The sequence below is a fragment of the Nipponia nippon genome, unplaced genomic scaffold, assembly GCF_047370975.1.
Source record: "Nipponia nippon isolate SJK-2023a ecotype South Korea unplaced genomic scaffold, ASM4737097v1 scaffold_2, whole genome shotgun sequence".
In the NCBI taxonomy this organism is placed as follows: domain Eukaryota; kingdom Metazoa; phylum Chordata; class Aves; order Pelecaniformes; family Threskiornithidae; genus Nipponia; species Nipponia nippon.
In genome coordinates, this window is record NW_028262336.1 from 126951466 (window position 1) to 126975195 (window position 23730).

A 23730-nucleotide genomic window follows, 5' to 3' on the forward strand; every position below is an offset into this window, starting at 1 on the left:
TCAGCACTGAAATCCTTCTTGTTGGCAATTCAAGCTCTCAGGAGGCCGTTCCTCCACCTCAATCATAGAATGGCAAAATGCATGCATTCATTCCACACAGCTCTGGAATTTCACAAAATAGAAGTAAACTGAGGGTGAAAGAGGAAATGACACAAAGCAAAATGGCAACAAGAAAATAATAATCCAGAAAGCCCACGCTGCCAGTGGAAAGTTCATAAAGAGTGTTCCCTGATCTGGTTCTAGCCTGAGTTTGAAAAGTCTGCTGTTACAATAGCTTTGGCAGGGGTGACTCGCTTCCCATTCACCTCAATAAATGATTAACAGTGAAAACTCACACTGACAATGTAGTGTCAGCATAGTTTGTACCTTCACGGCAGTTCATCCTAGCAGAAAAATCCAGCAAATGCTCTTCCTTCATGTGATTGTATTTCATGATAGTTCAAAATAAAAATTATTTGTTGTACAAGTAACCAGTAGTCCTCAGGTTGCCCTCTGCTTCCCTGTCTTGGCAGGGGAATAAACACTCATAAGTGAATGGTCAGAGGAAATTAGAAAATGATTCTGTAGCTATAGAGAGATAGCTGGCCAGGGAAGGGCTTCAAATGTTCAGTTCCTCAAGAATCCCCACTCTTCATGGGACTCTACTTTTTAAGGCTAAAGCTGTTTTTTTGACTGAAGATAATTACTTTGTGCAAAGTAGGATTTGTGTGTTTTAAGGACATCTTTGCACGTGTTCAAAAATTGTAAGGAAACAAGGTCTTGCCTCCACTTTCATGATGTTTTAATTAGCTGATGTTTGCAGCTTGCTGGAAAATACTGAGGTAATACACTCCTGGTAGATGAAAAACAGCAATTCATAAAGACTGGAGAATCAGTTGTGAGGTGTCAACATATACTTTTGCATCTACCTTTAGCCTCTTGGACCAGTCAAGCATCTGGTCTAAGTAGATTTTTTGGCTCTCTTCTCAGTGGAAAGACACTGGTACCCTGAAGGTGGTTCGTTCTATGCCAGTGCACATGTCCAAGGTAGGATGAACCACGTTCTGGGAGTGCTGATCTCCTCCTGGAGACAATGGCCTGAAGGATGAGGTCCCTGTCCCAGCTAACACTGTTCAGAATGGTTCTCCACTTTCTGAGCAGCAGCCTTTTCCCCACAGTTTTGATCACTTCTTCCAGTTCCCACCTCACCTTCCATGAGTTCAGAGTGGATAATTTCATAGAATCATAGAATCACAGGATGGTTTGGGTCAGAAAGGACCTTCAAATATCATCTAGTCCAACTTCCCTGCCATGGGCAGGGACATCTTCAACTAGACCAGGTTGCTCAAAGCCCCATGCAGCCTGGCCTTGAACACTTCCAGGGATGGGGCATCCACGACTTCTCTGGGCAACCTGTTTCAGTGTCTCACCACCTTTGTCACAAAAAAATACTTCCTTATATCCAATCTAAATCCACCCTCTGTCACTTCAAAACTGTCATCCCTTGTCCTATCAATACATTTCTCTGAAGTGCCTTCTGGATGGATAGAGGTTCTTGTCTCTCTCCATTGAAGGAGAGCTCCCTTTAGATGATCAGCTTAGGCAAGATATTAGGAGGGATAAAACCTACCCCAAGAATTTCACCCTTCCCCTGTCTTTGGCTTCTCTGATAAAGTTAGGCAATACAAATACAGGACAGGTAAATCAACAGATGCAATAGTGGTGCCAGTTGCTTGGTCAGGGTATTTATCATAGCTATTAGGAACCAGTCTGGTACTTCCAATTCATTTGCCACAGAGCACAGCAAAGCTTTCAGATGCTAATGAATTTCGATATATCCTTGCAAATTAAAGTGTTACCACTTTCTAATTATCATCTGCTAATAATGATCCTCTTCTACAAGCAATCTAAAGAAAAATTAAAACTCCAGCTTGTCAGAGCATTTGTTTTCATCTGAGTACTCACCAGTGGTTCTCCTCGGGAAAATGTTGTGGCAGAGAAATTACCAAGGAGCCTGCAATTAAGAGAGATTGCAGTGACAAGTCTGACACAATAGGAAGAAGGTTTCAGAAGGGACGTGGTGCGGAGGGGGCATCTCATTCATTTAGCACCACAAAAACAATGCAAAATGAAGTAATTAATTTGAGGACAGATTGCTTCCTTCACTGTGTCCTGCTGAATGTGTAAACAAAATCTCAGTTGTTCACTAAGTGTTCGTGAGTTCAACAGAATTAAAAGAAGCTCAACCCTTCACAATCTGTTAACATTTTTATTGTCAAATAATAATGTAAGGGCCATTTCAGGGAAGACCAGAGGCTGACTGGACAAAATATCTTGTCTCTTACTGTAGCCAGAAAAGACGTGTAGGGAAAGAGGCAATGATAGAGTGGCCTTTCCCTGCTAACAGTCCAGATTCTAGTCATTGACATTTGGGGGACTTTCTGAAGAGGCTGTAGCTGGACCTGTGCTTAGATGCCACCGTCCGTTGGTCTGGAAACCTCCCTGAACACCAAGTTTTGTCCTTCCAGACATCCTGTGCTAATAATTTCCACAATTTGTTTAGACACAGCATGAAAAAGCATGGTCTTTTTGAGGCCAGAACAGTATTTTCTGTTATCTCTGTGCCTTTCCTAATGCATTCCTGTCTTCTAGCTCCCTCCTTGACCACTGCAGAGCACAAAGCTGATCTTTGCAGAAAACTTTTCACAGGAATTCCAAAATCTTTTTCCTGTGAGCTATTTTACAGCTTGTCATTGCATATGGGTAGTTAGGCTTACTCTTTCCCCTGTGAATTCCTCTGTACTTATTGACATTGATTTTCATCTGCCATTTTATCACTCAGTCATTCAGCATCCAGCCAGACAAGAAAGCTCCAAATTTGGATTCCTTTGGCACCTATTTTTTTACTTAAAAGGGTTTTTCCCTCCCTTTTTTTTCCCCTAAGTAGAGCTACATGTGCAATGCAATCACTTTTAGCAGTTCGTCTTCTAGAACAAACCCACCGTGTCCCAGTAGCTATTTGCAGCGTGACATTGTGCTGTCACCTCCTCACACTACAAGGTCCTGACATTTCAAGCAAATGTCATCGCGTCACAATTTTCTATATCAGTACAACTCACTGGTGTGATGCACGTCGTGCTACAAGCCCTTGTTTCTTATGGGACCTCCAGCTACCCAAGAGGAGCCGGCATGATTTCATAAAGTATGTATTTCATATCTCAGCGCTTAAAGTTTGGATCTGCAATGCTACCTGGGTAGTGGCAGCAGATGTTTTCTCTCAGTAACTGTGAGATTGAACTTCGAGCTGTGTGCTGGAAATCTTTAATTCCCTTATGTTCCTATGGAAACATGAGAGGAGCCTTCTGCCAAAGCAAGCCAAGGCCTTTGGCTTTACACGCGTAACATGTGAATTACCCATTTCTGTGCCCATTTGCAGGAGCCAGCTCCCAGCACTGGGACTGTGCCATTTTCAGAAAGGAGACACAGAAAGGTCCAATCTAACCTCCACAATCTGCTGCAAAGAAACCATGAGATGGTTCTTGCCCTCTCTGCAGAAGTCATCCATCCAAAGACACTCGTCTCTGGGAGAGTTGGATTCCTTTCCGTAATTAGATTTTATTCCAAGACAATCAGCTAAAGTCAGGAAGGGATTGAAGCTGTTGCCATGTGAGGGGCATGTGCAAATGGGAATTTAGGGCTTTGACAGACTGAAAACTCCGTTAGCCTGCAGAACATCCTAGGAAATGCAAGGCAATTGAGATTGCTTAGTCTCCGTGAAAGAGGGATAAGCAGAGAAGTGCTCTGTGATAAGAACACATGCACATGCCGTTGCCCTGGAGCAGGATGATAAGTGGTAACTTTGCTATCCACTTTAACTTATTCAGGTATGCAAGCTCTTTGTCTAAGCTGGAATGCAAAATAAAGTTGTGCTCTATCAACTGATCAGAGCTGGCTTGAGAGCCAAAGTACATACAGGTTATTATTACTGTAACTGATTAATCAGACCAGCCATCAGACCTCAGCACTGAACACCGTGAGCAACTGTCAGCACACACTTCTGATAAGTCCAATCCAATACATACGGAACTCGCTAAGAGAGAAAATTCTGACTCATTTAAAATCACATTATCCAGCCTGCCACCCTTCACTGGCTTTTGGCCTGTCACACAGACTAATGGACAGGCGCCCTGAAAAATACTCGTTGTGAACCTGGGAATGGGTAAGAGCCTCTTGTGTTTGACAAAAGCCAATTAAAATCAACTAAACCTTCTATTATGCGTCTTCTGAAAAGGCACATCTACCATATTGCTTAAAGAGCTCAGTTGTATTCCTGGTTGTCAAGCAAACACCAACGAACATTAAAGAACTTGCCATTCGGCCGGCAAAATAATTAGAGGAGCAGTAACCTTCAACAGCAGACACCAGTGACAGGTGACATGTGCCAGTATCCTGGGTGACTCATTGAGCAGGGCACCAACAGGGGCACAATGCTGACAGATCTCATGGCTCAACTTCCAGAAAGCCATGGATGCCAGTGAGATATTGACGCTTATACCGCCAGATCCCTCTGCAGCTTTTGACAAAGTTCTAAGATACAACTGATGTGTTTATATTGTATAGTGAGAATAAATGGCAACCACTGCTGTAGCTTCTCCCGTGGTGTTCAGATACACAACAGGTACCTGCTGCTCCTCTTCGAGGTTCTTGTTTCGTGGTCCTGCAAAGATCAGTCCTATCTTGGCATGAATTAAACACAGGTATTGGAATGTAGGACTAGAAGCAATATTTTGGATAATTTAGTTCTGTCATCCATTATCTCAGCAATCCTGCCATATAATCCCCTCCAAAATTAATGAACTTCATCGTAAAAGCAGCAAGTAATTTTTTTCCTCACTGCCCTAGAGGCTATTCTGAAACCTCACTGCTCTGATGGTCAAATATCCAATCCAGGTCAAAACAATGCCCTTCAGACAGGGAGATGCTGCAAAGAACAAAGGAAAATGCTGTTTTTACCTCCTAGCAAAAATACACAGCTCCCATTCAACTCAGTGATCTGAAACATCAGTTCCCTGACTCCTAATTGACTTTGAATCAATAGGTTGCAACTCTGACTGAATCCCTTCCTTTACCTCAACTCAACGGAGAAGTTTATTCTTTCTCTCAAACAATGACTTAGTCCTGAGGTTTTCTTGCCATTACTTCCAGGCTAGATTATCTTCTGTGGATTTCTGTATGACCAAATATGATATGTTTTTCCACGTATCATCCACCTCTGTGGCTTCCAGCCCATGCAATAGTTACAGTGCTGGCTGAAGTCCATGCTTTTAATTGCCAAAGCAATCAGGGGATTAGTCCCTGCTACATGAAAGTCTCAAATTTCTGATCTGTGAATTGCTGCATCTGTGCTTCACAGCATAGCTCACAGTGGATGAAGACTGAGGGTAAATGTTTCAAACAAGGGGATCTGGCTGTAAAACAGCATTTTGGAGAAACACAAGATCTGATCGCTTCTCAAAAACATTCTCAAAGCTTTCTATCTGAAACAGATTTTCCATCATTTCTGTCACTATGTTGACAGCCAAAAAAAAATATTATAGTGAGGATTCATCTCACCAACTTTATCTGTCTACAGTATAAATGTTTCCTTTGGTGATATTGGCTGTACTCTCCTTTTATAGTCAATGGGGAGGAAAAGGTGTTTCTATATAATCTCTTATGGGTATCTGCTTTAGGGTGATATGAATTGCACCCTAGAAGTAGATATTTCTCTCCACTGATTGGAAAAGCTCCAGATATTTGCTTGGATGCACAATGCAGATGCCTGCTTTTTGCCAAGTGATTGCTAGCAAAAAAAAACAAAAGGAAGATCCTAATATTCATATATTCATATATTCCAAGCAGAATTTTCACTTGCATAGAAAAGGGTGTTACAGGCTTCTACATTCTTTTACTGTTCCTTTACATTCTTTGAGTGTCTTGAAGACACTCAAATATTATGCTGAGCAGCATTCTGCCACCGTAGGGTAGATGAGATGGATGACTCCCTTAGTATCTGTGGAGTTATTTTTAATTTATACTAGCATAAAAGAGAGGTGAATGGGGCCCTTAACTTCTTATTCCTGCCTTAGTCATGGACTTTCTCTGTGACCTTGTGAAAATTGCTTTATCTGTTATTTTCCCGATATGTAAAATTAAGATGATCACACTCACAGACCGCTATGAGGTCTAATTAGTAAGTGTAAAGCACCATGAAATCCTCTGATGGAAGATGCAGAGTATAGCTAGCCTGGGATAAAGAGGATTAAAGGAGGTTGTGCTAACACAACAAATACTTGAGAAATGATGCTTTGGGGGAAGTGAAATGGCACATATCTGCAGGTGAGGAAAGGCAAATCAGCAGTCTAGCTGTTGGCAGCAGACCTCAAATCCACTGACAGGAGTATGTCTACAAAGGAAGTTTGGACAATGAAACAGTGTTCAGAAACAGGTGAAATATTATAGGTTAGTAGGATTATCCTAGGAAAAGCCCTTCCCCATTTTTCCATCTGGAATTTGACTGACCTGATGGATCTTTCACAGCTTTTCTCAGCGCCATTTCTGAAAGGTTCACCAGTGTAACATTTTCATGTACCTGGCTTAATATTCATACCAAGAGCAATAACACTATGTTTCTGAACATGCAAGACACGTAGTTATTAGAAAACCTTTTCCTTTCAGTGGTTCACTGAATGCCATGCCCTTTTCCAGAAGCGAGCAGGGATTTCTAAATTGCATCTTGTGCCCATTGGAAGTGCCTTCGGTGGGATGGTGCCAGTTCAAAGCCCCTGATAACCAGGACTCCCACATGTCCAACTCTCATCTCATCCCTTTTGAATGCCATAAAATACATTGCTCCCAACCAAACCAGCAGTCTTACTCTTGTATGAGCGTCAAACCAGGCCTCATCTTCCATTCATCTCATAATTGTCAGGTTGCCATTCCTTTCTGACTGTCTTGCTCCCTCCCCAGGCATCACCGTGGACAAGTTTGGGCTGATTTACTTTGTGGATGGTACCATGATCCGGCGGATTGATCAGAATGGGATCATCTCAACTGTGTTGGGTTCCAATGATTTGACGTCTGCTCGGCCTCTCAGCTGTGACTCTGTCATGGACATTTCTCAGGTGAGACAATGTTTTGGTTGGATTTCTACAGAATAAAAGCCTATGCCTTCACCCTGTCTGCATGTCTGTGTGCCTCCCCAGGTTTGACAAAGAGGTAAGGGCTCAAGGAGAATTACATCTCCACATATTTTGTGGTATGAAAATGACTGGGTCAAAAAGAAAGATCCTATAAAGACTGAAGGAAAGACCTAACTGACCTAACTCAGAGATCTCTGGGGAGAGAGATTTTAAAGATGTCCCAGCCACAGAAGAGACTTCTTTCAGAGCTCCCGATCAGCTGAGAGACACAGATTCCTGGGAAGGCGGGTTTCATTAGGCTCATTTCTCAGGAAACAAGTTGCTTTAAATTAAAAAGGCCAGACAGCCTTAGTCATTTTAGTAGGGCTATATGCCATGCTCTGTTATAACAGCTTAGCTAACCATGGTGTTTTTTCTTTGCTTCCCCCCATCCTAATTTGGCCCAGCACAATTTTAGACCTGAATCAAATTAGCATCTGGGAAATACTGATTGGAGGTTGTGGTGCCAAAATTAGCAACAGCAGGAAAACAAGAATCTTGAATTGCATCAGATGATTGCAAATTGGTTGCAGCTACCATCATGCTGGGCTTTTAAGTCCTGCTGCTTAAAGGTGGAGAGAAAAAAAAAAAAGAGAGAAAAAGAAATCTCAGTTTGATGATTGCTTTACTTCTGGGTGGCGCAGAAGTGAAATCTGTTACAGCCCACCATTCGATTTTGTGGGACGCTGGCCAACCTGTCAAATTGTGCCAGTTTAGAGATAGTGTCTTTTGAAACCTTCGTGCCACTTGTTGTTTGCCTGGCTACAGGAATGTTGCCCTCTCCTATGAAAATATAGATCATAGCTGGAGGGCTAAGTACTGTTATTCAGCCACAATAGATGTCAATGGGGTTTCCTTTTTGTAACTACCTAGATAATTTCCGTGCTCCCATATGGAATCTGTTCTTCTTGTTTTTCCCTCTAATTTGAACAGATTATTCTTGCTTCTTTGTTAATGGTTCCCACTGTCCACAATTTATGAACAAGCTGAAATTATGAGTTTAAAAGCCCACATGCCTTTTATAGAAGCAAATTTTGCTGGTTAAAGGCCATCTTGTAATATGTTTCTCATCTTACAGGCATAGTTTTTCTTTATCTGAATTTCAGGGGCAGTTACCACAAGACCATTGTGGATATAGGCTTTAAAAATTATTTTCTCGCAGGTTACATGGCTTATATGTTTACCAATGTCATATTTAAACACTTCTGAGATGAGTTAAAATGTATCAGCTGAAGACTCTTTCTTTCCCTTCATAAAAAGACAGAAGCCATTTTTAGATTAACCTGTACTGTGATGGACAGCTTAACCGGTACTGTTCTGGACAGACACACCAAAGACAAGTTTAATTTAAAAAAAAAAAAAACCAAACAAAACAACCCAAACCAGGCAAAGCAAACCCAGCTTGGGAAGTAGCTTTTCACCATGTACGGTGGCTAGAAGGGTCTTTTCTGTCAGGTCCCTGAGGCTCCCTGGGACATGAGGACATGAAATATTTAGCTGCCAATGTTGTCAAGGAATGGTTTTTAAGAAATTGAAAATTCCCTTGTCAGTTCTGAATAAACTCTGCTCTTGATGCTAACTCGAGGCTGCGGAGCTTACAGACCACTGGAAGGGATGGAGGCATGCATTATTAAAGAGAAAACCACAGGCTATAATGTTTTACTACAGGAAGGGTTAAAATAGGCCAGGAGCTGAGAAAAGGAAGATTTTGTGAACAGAGAACCAGAGCAGACAGAGCTCAGCACACTGCTTAACCATGAAAATAAGCTCCACAAGCACAGCCATTAGAAGGCACAATGAACTGAATACCTTGTATCTGATGCTCTTTAAAAAAAAAAAAAAAGTTGAAAAGGGATTTAAACATGAATAGAAGCATCAAAAGTAAAGTATGACTGTGGCAGAGGTGTTCAACTACAGGCTTTAAAAATACAAATCTCCTGTGTGCCTCTAGATCTTACCTGGTTTCTTCTTGTTCTTGGATTTAAATAAAACCCTGAGAGATGGTTTGCTGGACTTGAGCCTGCTGGCTTCTCCTCCTCCTCCTTCCAATCAGGTTGCCACCTTATAGATGCAAAATACCCGCCCCAAACAAATGAGAAGAAGCAGCAGCTGAGATGCATGGTGGGAGAAGAAGGTTTGAAACCAAGAAACAGCTGGAACTGCACAGCCTTGAGTGTGCCCAGATCGCAGTGCTCTCAGTCCCAGCACATCATGCGGTTGGGTACAGAGAAAAAAACACATGGGTGCAGGGAGAATGGCACAAAGTGGCCAGCTTCTCATTAACCGCTAGATATGAAATCCATCTACTCTAACTTAGAGTTGCCTGGATGACTGGAAGGCAGTATACAACCAGACTAGCTATTCTTTCTAACTCGTTGAAAATCTATTTAAAAGCCTGGCTGGAGGTGACCAAGAGCATTCTTCACAGTTGTTCGTTTCCAGTCACCCTTCACACCTCTACTATGGGGAAGATGCACCATTAGGAAAACATTTAAGCATTGGTTGATTCCCATCAGCACAAAGTTGACTTTTTATTTCTATATAAACCTGAAGTAAAATAAAATAATCCAAAAAATGTACACCTCACAGGTCTTTATAAAAAAATTAAATTACCCTGAATTCTGTTGGTAAATGTTTCTTAGGTTTGGCAACTAAAAGAGTAGACTCACTTGAAAAGACAGTATATTGCAGAAGTAGAGCTAGAAATAGAGACCTTCTAGTGCTCACTCACTTGTGGCGTTACCAATCACTTTTTCAGTTTATTTGTGTATATGGACTATCAGTGTAGAACTGTCATGTGTCACTGCTACTTGAACCTATTCTTCCATTATACTAAAAAAACTGTGAAAACCACTGTGAAGACACAAGTATTTTTTTCCACGAATTGAAATTGCCTGAATTTCTTGTGAATTGCTATTTTGCATTTTTGCAGCATCAAGCAATCGGTGGTTATAACTTAGACATACACACATGCTGACACAGCTGCCAGTTTTCTGTCTGTCCCTCCTTGTCATTTACCCAGAGGAGCTCGGCCACTTGTCTGGAAAATTCTTTAGTAAAAGGATCATTGTTTTGTTGGACTGATTTCATAGCAATTCATACAACAAAATTCCCAGTCCCGGGTCTCTGCTATCAGGTCCAGGCTCCATCAATTCAAAAAGCATAGGATTGTTTGGTGAGAGGAAATCCCCCATGAATCTTTGGATCTTCTTGTTTACTCCTGCATTCCCCGGGCACTGATGCCCCTTCCCACAGCCCCTGACACCTCACAGCAAGGTGGAGAAGCAGAGAGAAGCCATGGTGCAGAGCAAGAGCTGAGGAGGGTCTGCCTCTGTCCATCACCTTACTCCCACCACTGCTGCAATGCAGAGTGTGGGTGTCCACATGTGTCTACTTCATGTGACCAGGAGCTAAGCCCTCAACTCACACCAGGCTTGTGTCCCCTATGGCCACCGTATCAAGCAGTAATAATTAGTTGTGTTTCTTTTACCCTTTCTCCCTTTAATCCATGTTGAAACATCCTCATTGTGATTCATTTATAGCAATCATGCAGTGAAAAAAGGTCTTGCTATAATAATTTCCTTGTGTTGTTTTACCATTAAGGTTCGTCTAGAATGGCCTACAGATCTGGCAGTCAATCCGATGGATAATTCGCTGTATGTGCTCGACAATAACGTTGTGTTACAGATATCTGAGAACCACCAAGTGCGCATCGTGGCGGGGAGGCCCATGCATTGCCAGGTGCCAGGCATGGATCACTTTCTCCTTAGCAAGGTGGCAATCCACGCCACCCTGGAGTCTGCTACCGCCCTGGCCGTCTCACATAACGGGGTCCTATATATTGCTGAGACTGATGAGAAAAAGATCAACCGCATCAGGCAGGTCACCACCAATGGAGAGATTTCTCTCGTTGCCGGAGCGCCAAGCAGCTGTGACTGCAAGAACGATGCTAATTGTGACTGCTTCTCGGGGGATGATGGCTATGCCAAGGATGCCAAACTCAACGCGCCATCCTCCCTTGCGGTGTGTGCAGATGGGGAGCTGTATGTCGCTGATCTTGGAAATATCCGAATCCGCTTTATTCGGAAAAACAAACCATTCCTCAACACGCAAAATCTATATGAGTTATCCTCCCCCATAGACCAGGAACTCTACTTGTTTGACACCAGTGGTAAGCACCTTTATACTCAGAGCCTTACCACTGGAGATTATCTTTACAATTTTACTTATTCCGGAGATGGAGACATAACCCTGATCACTGACAATAATGGCAACTTAGTGAATATCCGAAGAGATTCCACAGGGATGCCCCTCTGGCTGGTAGTGCCTGATGGCCAAGTCTACTGGGTGACAATTGGTACCAACAGTGCGCTCAAGAGCGTAACAACACAGGGGCATGAAGTGGCCATGATGACGTACCACGGCAACTCCGGTCTTCTTGCCACTAAAAGCAATGAAAATGGTTGGACAACTTTTTATGAGTAAGTATATTATGAATATTGTGCTGCTGACTTCATTCTGTGGTCTCTGAACTATGCAATGTTGAGAGAATTTAATTCCCTGGACGGAATTATTGTCCAAATAAAATGGCCAGAATAGAGACTATTAGATCTCACACAAACACTAAATACTAGAAGTAAGTGCATTAGAGTTTGAATAAGCTCCCTCTACCAAAAGTCAACAGTCAGACAGAGTTTCTACTGAGTTTTTCTAAATCAGCTAAGTAATTTGGACACCTGGTTCTCCTTAACTGTAGTCAGGACTGGGGATTTAGGTTGCATGTCAGAGAATTTTGCTTGGCTTTGAAAGCCTTGGAAGTGTGAAAGTTCCTCAGATCCTCTTTTTCACAGGTTTTCACCTACTTCCTATGCTGCAGTGTGTTTTTTTGAGCTTGTTTGAAATGGGTGATGTAGAATGACAACTGACAATGACTAATGATAGCTTGCTCAAAAAATGATTCTGTAATTAATGGACTGCTTGGTTTCTATTGTTGTAATTGGCCTCACTAAGCTTTAAAAATAGTCTCAGAACTGTTCAAGACCATGCCTGTCCCAAAGAATTTTTTGAGCAGAGAGAAGACAGGATGCATTGAAAAACGCAGAGATGGCAGTGACTTGAAGATTTGTACTTGTTTTCTGTATTACTGTTAGCAATTCCCTGCTTATAAATACCATGAAGACAACACATTTCTGGTATCAAATAGGAAAAAGATAGATAACTCAGTGAAGGGCATCTAGAAGGATGGTTTGCAAATTCATCCTGCCATTGAGAACCCTTTCCACTCCCTCTTCCTTAGTTTCATTTTTATTTTCAAGTCTAACCTCTCTGAAATGCTCCTTTTAGTGCATAATTTCCCATATGGTTTGAATGGTTACATAGAAGTGTTCAGCTACCATAATAACAGACCCATTGTAAGAGTCCAATTTGGCTAGAATAGACAGTTCCCAAGATTACAAAGAAAAAACTGTAAAAAAAAAAAAAAAGAGACTCGGGGAAGGAAAGCTGGCTAAACCCACATATTGGTGTGTTAGACATGCAGTTGCTTTGCTTCTTTCTTTAAAATGTTCCAGGCCCAGTTTCAAATTTCTTTGCTTAATACTCACTATTTCTGCTCCTGCCTCAGAAAGAACTGATGGAAACTCTGTGATGAATCTTTTGAAAGGTTATTTGCATTCCATCAATGTTCTGCTTGCAATTACTATAGCAATATTCCTCAGTGAATCAAAGTTAATACCCTTCCATCTCTTACATTGAATTTGCTTGAGGGAGGCTTTAGGGAGGAAAGATAGGGTGTTTTTCTCTATAGGAGTAAAGCCTGCTATATTGTCGGGACCGTCGTGCTAAATCAAGGAGGTATTTTCTTTTTGCAAAGAACCCAATAGTTCCTGTGCTTGAAAACAGATGTAGCCATGGACAGTGAAGCAAACTAAACGTTACAGCTAATAATGGTCAGATTTATACCTCAAACATATTCTTTTATTTAAAAGTGTGACTGAAAATATAAAGGAGATAAAATGAGACAGAAGCCAACTTACTCTGTGGATATATTTATAACAGTGATCCATTATTTCTTGCTATCCAACCAAATAGAGCATTTGTGAAAGTCATCATTCTGGTCCTTTTACGCACTTCATAAGAGTCATAAGAAAGCTTTTTAGAGCTAAATGGAAGACAGTATTCTCCAGTGGTTAGACTACAGAAATCTTGACTAGGGCAAGTCAGCACTATATGATAGCACAGCATCACTGAAAATAGAATTGGGAATGTGTCTTCAGAGATATCTCATCCAAACCCGTGATCAGTTATCTCTATTTAACTGCTCCTGACAGATTCTGATGCAACTTTATACAACTACAGGGTAAAAGTCTATATCTGAATTAGTTACCTCAGCCTCACTTCATAGGCAATGGAGAGAAACAGGGACTTTCAAGGTGAGTTTCTTATGAGTTATGTCAAGTATCTGCTTTAGGATGAGATAAGACAAGTTGTATTCTGAGAGTTTCTCTCTGTAAAGGTAGTCCAGAATGATTAGCTCGCATACAGATGTTTACGTTGCAGATGTCTACAATTTGGTCAAATGGATCCTGTCAAAGTCATCTAAGTTATTCATAAATATTGCTAGTGATAACAATGTATTTACCTATCTTACTGTTATTGTTAGAAAGCTTTTTTATATGCTCAATCTAAATCTTCTTTGCTTGAATCGAAGACTGTCATTCTTCATCCTATCCTGTTCTATCCTGTCCTGTCCTGTCCTATCTGATCCTATCCTAACCTGTCCACTAGGGACTTGGAAAGCAGATCAGTCTGCCCTTCTTCTCAGCTGTGAAAAGTACATACCAAATGGCTCAAGAACTTGCTCTGTGATAGCTCTCAAAAGGTAATCAGCAACAGGGAATCATCCGATGGGGTTGTTTTGGGTGAATTGGCAGGGATTGATTCTATACAGGTTTCACATGCATAATCTGGGAAAAAAATATAAAATCAGTACTGATAAAATGAGATTAGTAAATAAAGGTAAGATACTTAGATTGCTTGATAAAGTAGGTTTTGTTTAAACAAAATATGTTCTTACACAGTCTAATTCCAGGGTACACATGTAACAGGCCACATCTAAAGAACTGGGCTGAGCATTGACTCTCAGAGGTTGTAGTGAGCAAAGCATAAAGTCATCCAGTGTGATTCTCAGCATACTTCCATGGCAAATCTGTCTAACTTGTTGCTTGGATGGACAAACAAAATGAATACATTTACTCATCTCACTCTACTTGCAGTGGGTAGTGCGAAGCTGATTTTATCCCTCTACAGCATTGATGAGACTGATACTGTCAGTTCTGATGTTTGCATTTTATGAAGTACAGTGAAAATTGAAGGCTGTACAGAAAAACACTACAAAAATGCATTCATGGGGAGAAAGTGCTTTATACTGGAGAACTAAGAAGACTTGGTCTATTTGTCTTAACATGAAGAAGACTGGGAAGTGTCTAGATCACAGCATGTCAGCACAAAACTACCATCTACAGAGGGACTCTTAATCTAGCAGAGAAGGGGTTGAGAAGGGTAAGGGGCTGGAAAGCAAAGCTAGAGACATTCAAGTTGACAGGAAGGCATAATTTTTTAAGGCTGAGATTACCTAACTGCTAGAGCAACCAACTATGAGAAGCAGTATGTTCTCCATTTCTTGGTATCTTAGATCATGACTCTGGATGCCTTTCTTAAGATACATTCTCACCAGACAGAATATTTGCATGAGTCAAACACAAACTGCAGGGATGAGTGCAGGCATGTCAGGATGAAATTTAAGTTCTTTGATATCCAAGAAGCCAAAGAAGATGGTGTAAACCAAATCAGCATTCAATATCTTTGAGTTATTGGTTTCTGTATCAGAACATCAGGAAATTTACATTGGGGAAGTTTAAGTGATTTAGAGAAATCCTGTGATCATGAGCTACTGGAACGTGCTCTGCGTAGTTTTCAGTCTTGGCTGAGGGGGAAGGTGAAGCTCATATTTCTGTTTTGCTCGTGGCCAAGGAAATAAAGACATCAAATCTGACTCTGAGGAAAAGCTTCATGTTTCTCACAGCACATAATAGTTGTTTATGGGCCAGGGCAGGCTGGACACCACTGTTTAAACAGTTAAGAGTAAACGTAAATTCAGCTGGCAAGTTTACACTGCACCAGTGGCCCCATGAAGAACATCTTTATAAGATTTACCTTTACCTGACTGTCTACAGAGGACCATAAACCAGACACCCAACATGAAAGAGCAATGGTATTGCAAGACTGGCAACACTACATGTGTACATGTCCACCATCTCTGGTTCTCCTTCAGTTGTTGCTCTTAGCAGGGCATTTCTTAGCCTTTATCTTAAGGCTCAAAGAGCTGTGACATGTGGCCACGTTGGCGTGACTCTGCAGAGGAGAGAAGGAGGTGGGATACATTGACGCAGCACTGGAAGTCTATCTCCAGGCCGCACCAGGGAATCCAGGTCCTCCAAGGGTTCAGGCTGGGCTGGCACATTGTCCCTTCATTTCTGTAGGGGAAGGAGGCAGGTGCTGTCTTCAGGTGGTGGCAGACTTGCCAACAGAACTTCCAGCTCTTCCTTTCACGCATCCTACACCAAAGCCTGCTGTGACAATCCTGCTTTATTGGGTTTAGCGCTGAGTAAGGTTCAGTATATAATGCTGTGCAGTTTCCCTTTCCTTTTAGAGTGAAACTTAACTCCTGAAGTAATTAGCCTGTCCCCCAAAGGCCTATCTGAGACTTCTTTGAGGGTTTTAGCATTATACAGACCTTCTCTGCCTCTACAGAGAGCTTGACATTCGCTGTCAATTAACGCAATGCAGCTCAGCTTGTCCAGTAACTGGATTAAAGACTTGCCTTCCCGATGAACCAGTGACAGTGATAATCAGCAGCAAAGAAAGTTGATCTGGAAACTCTGCCAGGGGAATGGCTTCTTGTTGTTCAGCTCCTCAAATCAAAGACAAACAATGCTGTGTGACTGCTTGCTTCTTTGTTGTTGCTGCTTTTTCACTTGACCTGAAAAAATTGCTACCAGCCTTTACAAAGTTTCCTGGCAGTTGCTGTTTATCTACTTCAGAATCCGGAAATTCTTATTAATGTATTTGTTTAAATCAAGAATATGGCAATTATCTTGATTAGCTCATTGAGATGGTATCACTGTACGCTAATTCAATTTCCCTCTGAGCCAAAGTCAAACCTTCTATGCATTATTTAGCCCAGATGAGGCTCTTTCGCTTAGGTCCTTTGTGTGCCCAATTAGTTTCAAAGGTCACATCCTCCCGTACGGAATGAAATACTTACACATCACTGCAGCCAAACCCAGAAATTCAAAACCTTTTCATGGACTGCCCAAGAAGTGGCTCACAGCTGCCTGGAGGGCAAAGGGTCTCGTGGAGCCAGAGCTGTAGATGGGCGGTAAGGAGAGCTTTGACCCGTAACACAGAATGCCGTTTTACACAGAACCAAACTCTGCCAAACCTCACACACCGTAATGGGTGGAAGGTAGGAGCCAGCTGGACTGAGCAGGCAGGAGGACCTTGGATGGCTTCCCGGTGATCCCCAGGACTCAGCAGAGGTCCTGCTCCAGCACCAGCAGTGCCCCAGCCAATGCCCCGGTCTGGGCAACTGGGCTACCAGAACTGGGCATCATGGTCAGCACCTACCCCACGGTGAGATGCAGACTCAGTCTGCCTTGTAGTTGGCGTGAAGGCTTTGCAATTTTTTTTCTCTCTTTTAGTCAAAAACAAAGATAAATAACACTTATTACCTTTAGAGGAGCAGCCACCTCTTGACTCAGAGAAAAGCTAGCTTACTGCATTAATAACATCGCTTTATCAGCCGATGATATCTCAGGTCATACACTGAGTTTTATGGGATTTGGTGGCGTCCTTGGTTTAGAGTAGTTCAAGCGAGGGTCTCTTTCTGCTCCTGCAGCAGACTGGAGTATGAGAAACACCTTTGGCTTTTGCACTCCCTTCTCTTTTAGCAAGATTTCTTTGCTCCACAATTTCTTCATGATAAAATAATTAGATTCTGATCGTCGTTCCTCCGAAGAAGTTACAGTGAAACTCTGGTAAGTGCCACGATAAACTGGTACTTCTCCAGTACCCTCACTAAGTTGTGAGGTCATGTTTTGAGCCATTGGCCTGGCCTGAAATGAATGCCTGGTGTCAGAGTTCAGTTGAGAACCAAGGGAATTATGAGTACCATAAAAGGTAGAGAGAGAGACCTTCCTCTTCTTGTTTGGGCGGTCAGAAAATTCTGCAGACAGGCTGAAACCTGGCCTTGTGTCATTAGGGAGAGGACTTGCCTTCATACATATTTGAGTAGTATCGGTTTGTCTGTTATAGATTTATTTTTAATGTTGTGTTTAATGTTGTTTGAAAAACTGTGAAGAGACGAGCTTGTTCAGAGGCGGCGGGTGCATGGCTGTATAATCGCACACAAAATATAGTTTGCAAAGTACATTAGGACACTTTGGCACTAAATGCAATATTATTATAGTGAATTTTTTCCGATCTATTTGACTTGTAGTTTTAAAAGGCTGATGAAATGTGAAAAAGCTAAAATGAGGAAACCCAGAGACTCAGGCAAGGAATTGATTTCTGAATAGATGGTACTTAGGATGCTCTCTTTAATTCCCAAGGCCCAGGTCTCTACACAATGGTAATGTGATAAATGAAAGCTCTGAATGTTTACAAGCTAACAATTAGGCCTCATAAGCACCAAATACCATTTTAATTCTGTGCATTGAACCTTAGCTAAATACGTTTCCAATTGGGAATGGATGGCAACAGCTTCCTTTGCTGGCCTAATAATTGTCACTGTAATTGTAGGCGCCGAGTCTTTGCAGCAGGTTTGAATGGGAGGCAGCAGCTGTGTTAGCAGGTGATGAATTCATTGCTCAGAGTGGCTGCGGCGTGCGCTCCCGTGTTTCAGTGTTTCCTTAATTCTGCTGCTTTCAGAGCATTTGGAGAGCGCAGAAGTCTTAGGCTATGATGAAAACTGGCCCACCCCTAAATCCCAAGACTGTGGAAACAGGCCTATACAGCTTAGCTGCAAAATGAGGTGATGAGGAGAGATTTATCTTACTGCAAATACCAGGGAGTGCCTGCAGCTACATAAGAGCCAGTTGCTTGGCCTTCCTCTCCAAGCTGAGGATGTGCCCTATAAGTGCCTCTGTAGGGCTGAAAGCAGAGGTAGAAGGAACCGTCTCGTTTAACTTATTTAATTTTCTTAAACATATTATCTGTTTGGGATGTTGAAGCCTTCAAGCTAATGTGTCCTGGGAGACTGTGGGTATGTGATAAATGATATCAGGTATGTGCTGTGTGATCTAAGTCAAGGGAAAAGGAGAAAATGCTCCAGTCCTGAGTAAAACAGAAAAGAGGAAAGGAACTGCTTGCCAAGAGGAAAATGCTGTGTGTCTCCATGCTAACTAGCTTCCAGCACCTCCTTTTGCCTTGCCACCACAGTGCTAAAAGGAGTTTTTGTCTGGACGTGAGTGTTTTACACTTCATCTGCCACCAACTAAAAATAATAGTAAAAATGGGAACAGTCTAATTGTAGAACCTTCTCACATTTCTGCCTTTGTAAGGCATGACCTCCTTGCAGCTGCAAATAGGTGAGCTGTCACCCCCAAAGTGAGTGCTTGGAAGGTCCCTGCCTTGCTCCTGGACAGAGGTGCAGCAGCTCTTGCAAAGGCAGAAAACACAGATGGTCCAGGTTACTTCTGACGGAGGCTAATGGGGTGACTAAGGAGGTGCCAAAAGTCTAATGTACACGTGCAGACATCTTAAACCAATTCCAGCACACTATTCCAGACTGTTCTGGCCCAAAACAAGCCTTGCTTCTCAGGACCCAGAGTCCCAAAAGGAAGTCCTTGCTCTTGGTGAAGTTCTCCCCTGTAGTGTGAGTTTTCTACAGCTGTAAAAATGTAACTGTGTAAATTAGGCGTATTGTACTTATTCATTTTGACTTAAAAAGAAAAATGTGTGCACAGAGGTCTAGGCACCATCATACTCTTTCATGCTCTTTTTTCATGCTGTTCTAACACATTTTGCACAGGCAGAGGTTACTGGCATTTGCACATTTACTGGCCCATTTGCACATTTGCAAATATTGCATACTCGCCCAGCAGAGAGCTGGAGGACCATTTGCGAGGGTGCTGGGAGCTGGATGTCCAGGAATAGAGTTTAAGGAGCTGTGTGTCTGCTGCTGCTTGGGGCTGTTAAACTGAGTATCCACAGGTTTTTGAGGCTTTCTTTGGAGCAGGTAAGTAGGGCTTGCACGGAGTATAGGTTTTGTGCTGGCTCTCACCACAGTGCTGAGTGTCGTTCAATTAGGATAAACCATATGACTCACAGCACATTGACTCAGCACTTAAAGGAAACAGCAGCCACGTCCATCAGATGAGCAAGCTCTCTGCCCCCATCCTGGCTTTTGCTCTTCTTCTTTCCCTAATCCGCAGACCTGCTTCCTTTCGCACTCACACCTGTATTACACCAAAGTCACCCCTTAGACTTCACTGCAGCACGTCTAAATTTGTGCCATTATTTTTAGGAGGTGAATCAGGCTCAATTTCAGGAGCAGCTCATTTTTTAAAATTTAAATAGAACAATACAAATAAATCTCTTACAGTTGCTAATACCACCAAGTCAGAGGTGTTAAATTCAGATCCATCTTCCTTAAATTTTGGAGCAGCTGGGATCTGAGTCTACCCTTACAGTTCAGGCTAGTTTATATATAGGACTATTGATGTTGAGGTAGAAAGAATTTGGGGTGTTACACAAGACATCTTTAGCAATAACAGTGTTTTCTCTGCTCAAGGTAGAGACTAAATTGTGCCCCTTGTGTCCTGTCTCAGCAGATGGGGTAAAGATATTGCCTGTGACATTTTCAGCTTAAGACTCACATACTGTTTTAGGAGGAGAGGTGCAGATGATAGTACAGAAAGCACAATCAAAACGCATACCGTCTCAGTGCAAACAGGACAGCCCCAAACAGGGAGCAAAGCATTTGGTACCGAGAGCACTTTAGTTCTGGCTCTTGCAAGGAGATTCAGTTTAGATCCAAGCTGTGCACTGCTAGCTGCTTGGAAAAGCTTTAACTGGTCTCTGCCAGACTCCTGCAATGCAGTCCTGAATTCATCCCTTTCTTTTTTTTTTTTTCTTTCTTTCTTTCTTCGTTTCCATTTCACAAGTGGCTGATTGATCGCCAAGCTCTTGGAGGGAAAGGGCAAGGCTGCTTCATCCTCCATGCGTGGATAATCCCATGACTGATAGGCTGACACTGTGGAGGGCCAAATGCTTTCTTCTACCTTCCTACCTCCCCTTCTGCCCAGTGGGCAAGAAAAGCCTCACGTGATGGTGTCTCCAAACCCAAGGGCTGGGGAGACTTGCAATGAGCTCACCCACTTAGTCACTATACACTAAATATTAAGCTTGGGCAAAAATCACCTTTTCAACCAGCCTTTCCTCACACAGAGTCACTTCCAGCATCTTAACAAAAGCAAAGTATCAGCACTGTGTATAAATCTGGAAAAAAGAGAATGGAAGAGGAGACTAATTTCTTTTTCTGTACAGTGCAGAGCTCGTCCAACAGCTGCTCCTGGGTGTCTCATGGGTTGCAGTTCAAGAGTACTTTTTCTCTTTTCTTTTCTTTTCTTTTCTTTTGTTTTCTTTTCTTTTCTTTTCTTTTCTTTTCTTTTCTTTTCTTTTCTTTTCTTTTCTTTTCTTTTCTTTTCTTTTCTTTTCTTTTCTTTTCTTTTCTTTTCTTTTCTTTTCTTTTCTTTTCTTTTCTTTTCTTTCTCTTTGCCTTGCCTTGCCTTGCCTTGCCTTGCCTTGCCTTGCCTTGCCTTGCCTTGCCTTGCCTTGCCTTGCCTTTTTTTGTTTGTTTAGGGTTTTTTTTTTGTTATTAGATGGGGTCTGTAGTCTTATTCCCCAGCTCAGAGTAATCCTGAAGAGGAGGATCAAGAGCTCCTCAACCATCTACTCCCTCCAAGGTCTGGTCAACTGCATCCAGACCCTCTCTAACACATTTCTCTCACCTGTTCTTAAAAGTGTTGGGCAATGAGGTTTCCAGCGCTCCATCTGTTCCTCTGCTTGGAGCAAACATGGGCCTGGAAAATGTTCTCCAGCTTCTGACCTGAATCTTCCTTGTTTCCATTCAAGCTGATTACTTTTTGTCACACCCTCCATAGACATGACAAACAATTAATTTTAATTCTCTTTAGAACAACCATTGTCAGGGTGGCATCTTCCCACTTCCTTGTTTCTTCTCTTCTAAATCAGCTCATTTCTTTTGGCTTTGCCTCTTAGGTCATGTTTTCTAAGCTTATCCTTAACATATCATTTACATTACTTTATCATTCTGAGGAACGGTGCCCTTCACTGGACACCATGCTCCGTCAAAGGCTAACCACTGGCTATCACAGGAGAACGAGTCCTCTCTGCTCACCCACCATTCACTCTGCATCCCCAAGTGGTGTGTTTTCTTGATATGATCTTCCTATATGTCATATAAATCATTCTTAAATGATATGTGGGCAGGACTTGAAAAAAGTCAAATGTTATCACGGATTGCTTTTGCTGGAATTTTTCTCCTATTTCTCCTTGACTAGTTAAATACCCCTTCCCTGAAGGTCTGTCTCATCAGAAGGTCCAACAGCTCTCCAGAGATAAGCCAGTAGAGCTTCCTGCTGCTCTCCATTTCAGTCTACAATAGCCTCACTGCCAAGGTCCCTTGCTAACCCTCTGCTCTTAGCTCAGTCTGTGACCCAAGGGCACCCTTTTTGCAATGCCACAAATGGGAGGCAGGATGGTGTGTTTGCTCCATCGACACGGGAGGCCTCTAGGCACAGGTGTCTGCTTCTCCTTTTTATTGAAAAATAACCCCCCAGTTTGTAAACCGCTGTGGGACCTGCATATATGTAGCTTATTTCATCTGGGTCCTGGTACACAGGTGTCCACATCACAGAAACCTTCCCAGATGGTGCTTATGTTGACTCCCTCACTGGAAAAGCCAAGGACTCAGTAGGGGTGAAAAATGAACTGCTTTTGTACACTTTTAAATCAGTCCTTCCAGATGGTCCTAGGAACAGTAAAAGCTAGACCTGGGGGTCTCAGCTGTGCTCCGGGCTCTACACCATGTTCACAAAGGACAGTTCTCTACCTGATGTGGTCCATCTGGCAGCTCCTTGCTGCTACCTTAACATTAGCTTTTAAAATAAGATAGGGAAAAAAAAAAAAAACCAAGTTGCTGAAGAGCTCAGGACACAAGCAGACAAAACAGTTGGTGGACTTCAGAAACTCCTAGTTCTGCTAGACAGGGTGCATAGGCCAGTGCTTTTCCATAAGTCACAGCACAGTGAATGGAAATAAAGTTACTCTTGTAAACAAGAAGCACAGTGCAGGTGATAAGTATAGGAAAAATGTTAAAATACAGGCTAATACTTATTTAGTCATTTTCTGTTCTTTGCTTGATTTTCTTCAGCTAAAAGCTGTGATTTTCTTCTCATGAAGCCGAAAAAGTCAAGACGGTCTGACAGACTGACAATGCGTTTTTCTCTGGGAAAAATCTGGGTGATGACTTCAAGACTTGGTCTCTGCTTTATAGGATGATTCCTGTATCCCACTCCTCTGTAGATGCTGTTGACTTCACTCCATCCTCCCTTTCAGGTACGACAGCTTTGGGCGCCTGACCAACGTGACCTTTCCTACTGGCCAAGTGAGCAGCTTCCGCAGCGATACCGACAGTTCTGTGCATGTCCAGGTGGAAACCTCCAGCAAGGATGATGTTACGATAACAACTAATTTGTCGGCATCAGGAGCCTTCTACACCCTGCTCCAAGGTGAGTTGGGCCGCTGTCCCTCTCCCAGCCAAGCTTCACACAATGGATTATCCATCAGGAAACAGGCATTGTCTCGATAATCCCAGCACCAAAAATCACCTGCATCCACAGCGTGCCAGAGCTCCCCACATGCTGGTACAGATGCACACTCACGCCTACTTAGCCACATTCCCTCGCGCTGTGGTTGCTCTGCAGCTGTTTTCTGCTTCATTCTCAGCCAGTCCCCTTGCCGTGCAGCCCTTATGCAGTACAGTCCTCCATCATCATTACCATTATTGTTATAACAAAAAGGGTTGCATAAATCTAGCCGCGCTTCCAGCTGACCCCTTTGCTTCGTTCTCTTAATGGCTTCTAACTTAACAGTTTACTCTCCTGGAACAGGCTTCCAGCTTGTTGCTGGAGATCTCTCTGATTCTTTGTTCACTGGCTGTTCAAACATTCACAAGGCAGCATCCAGAAGAATGACCATCCCTGTCCCCAGAAGGTCTGCGTTTAAGCTAAAGGGCTGGCATGGAGAGGCACAAAGGAGGATGGAGAGGTGGGCAGTCAGGGTAGGACTGGTGGGACTGGTTCGCGGCTGTTGGAAATGAGCATAGTTCTGCCGGTGATGGTAAGGTGGGGAAGTGGAGGATTGATGAGGTGGAGGAAAAGGTGAT

General features: G+C 42.6%; 1 protein-coding gene across 6 annotated transcripts in view; it reads left to right on the forward strand.

Annotated features, from left to right (window-relative positions):
• TENM4 (teneurin transmembrane protein 4) overlaps nucleotides 1–23730 on the forward strand; it is a 615630-nt gene that overhangs the window by 558133 nt on the left and 33767 nt on the right. For all 6 annotated transcript variants that reach the window (XM_087756918.1, XM_087756912.1, XM_087756914.1 and 3 more), the window contains 3 exons: nucleotides 6988–7142; nucleotides 10803–11680; nucleotides 22902–23074. In XM_087756918.1, coding sequence (XP_087613044.1) covers nucleotides 6988–7142; nucleotides 10803–11680; nucleotides 22902–23074 — 1206 coding nt within the window. The remainder of the gene's footprint in view (nucleotides 1–6987; nucleotides 7143–10802; nucleotides 11681–22901; nucleotides 23075–23730) is intronic.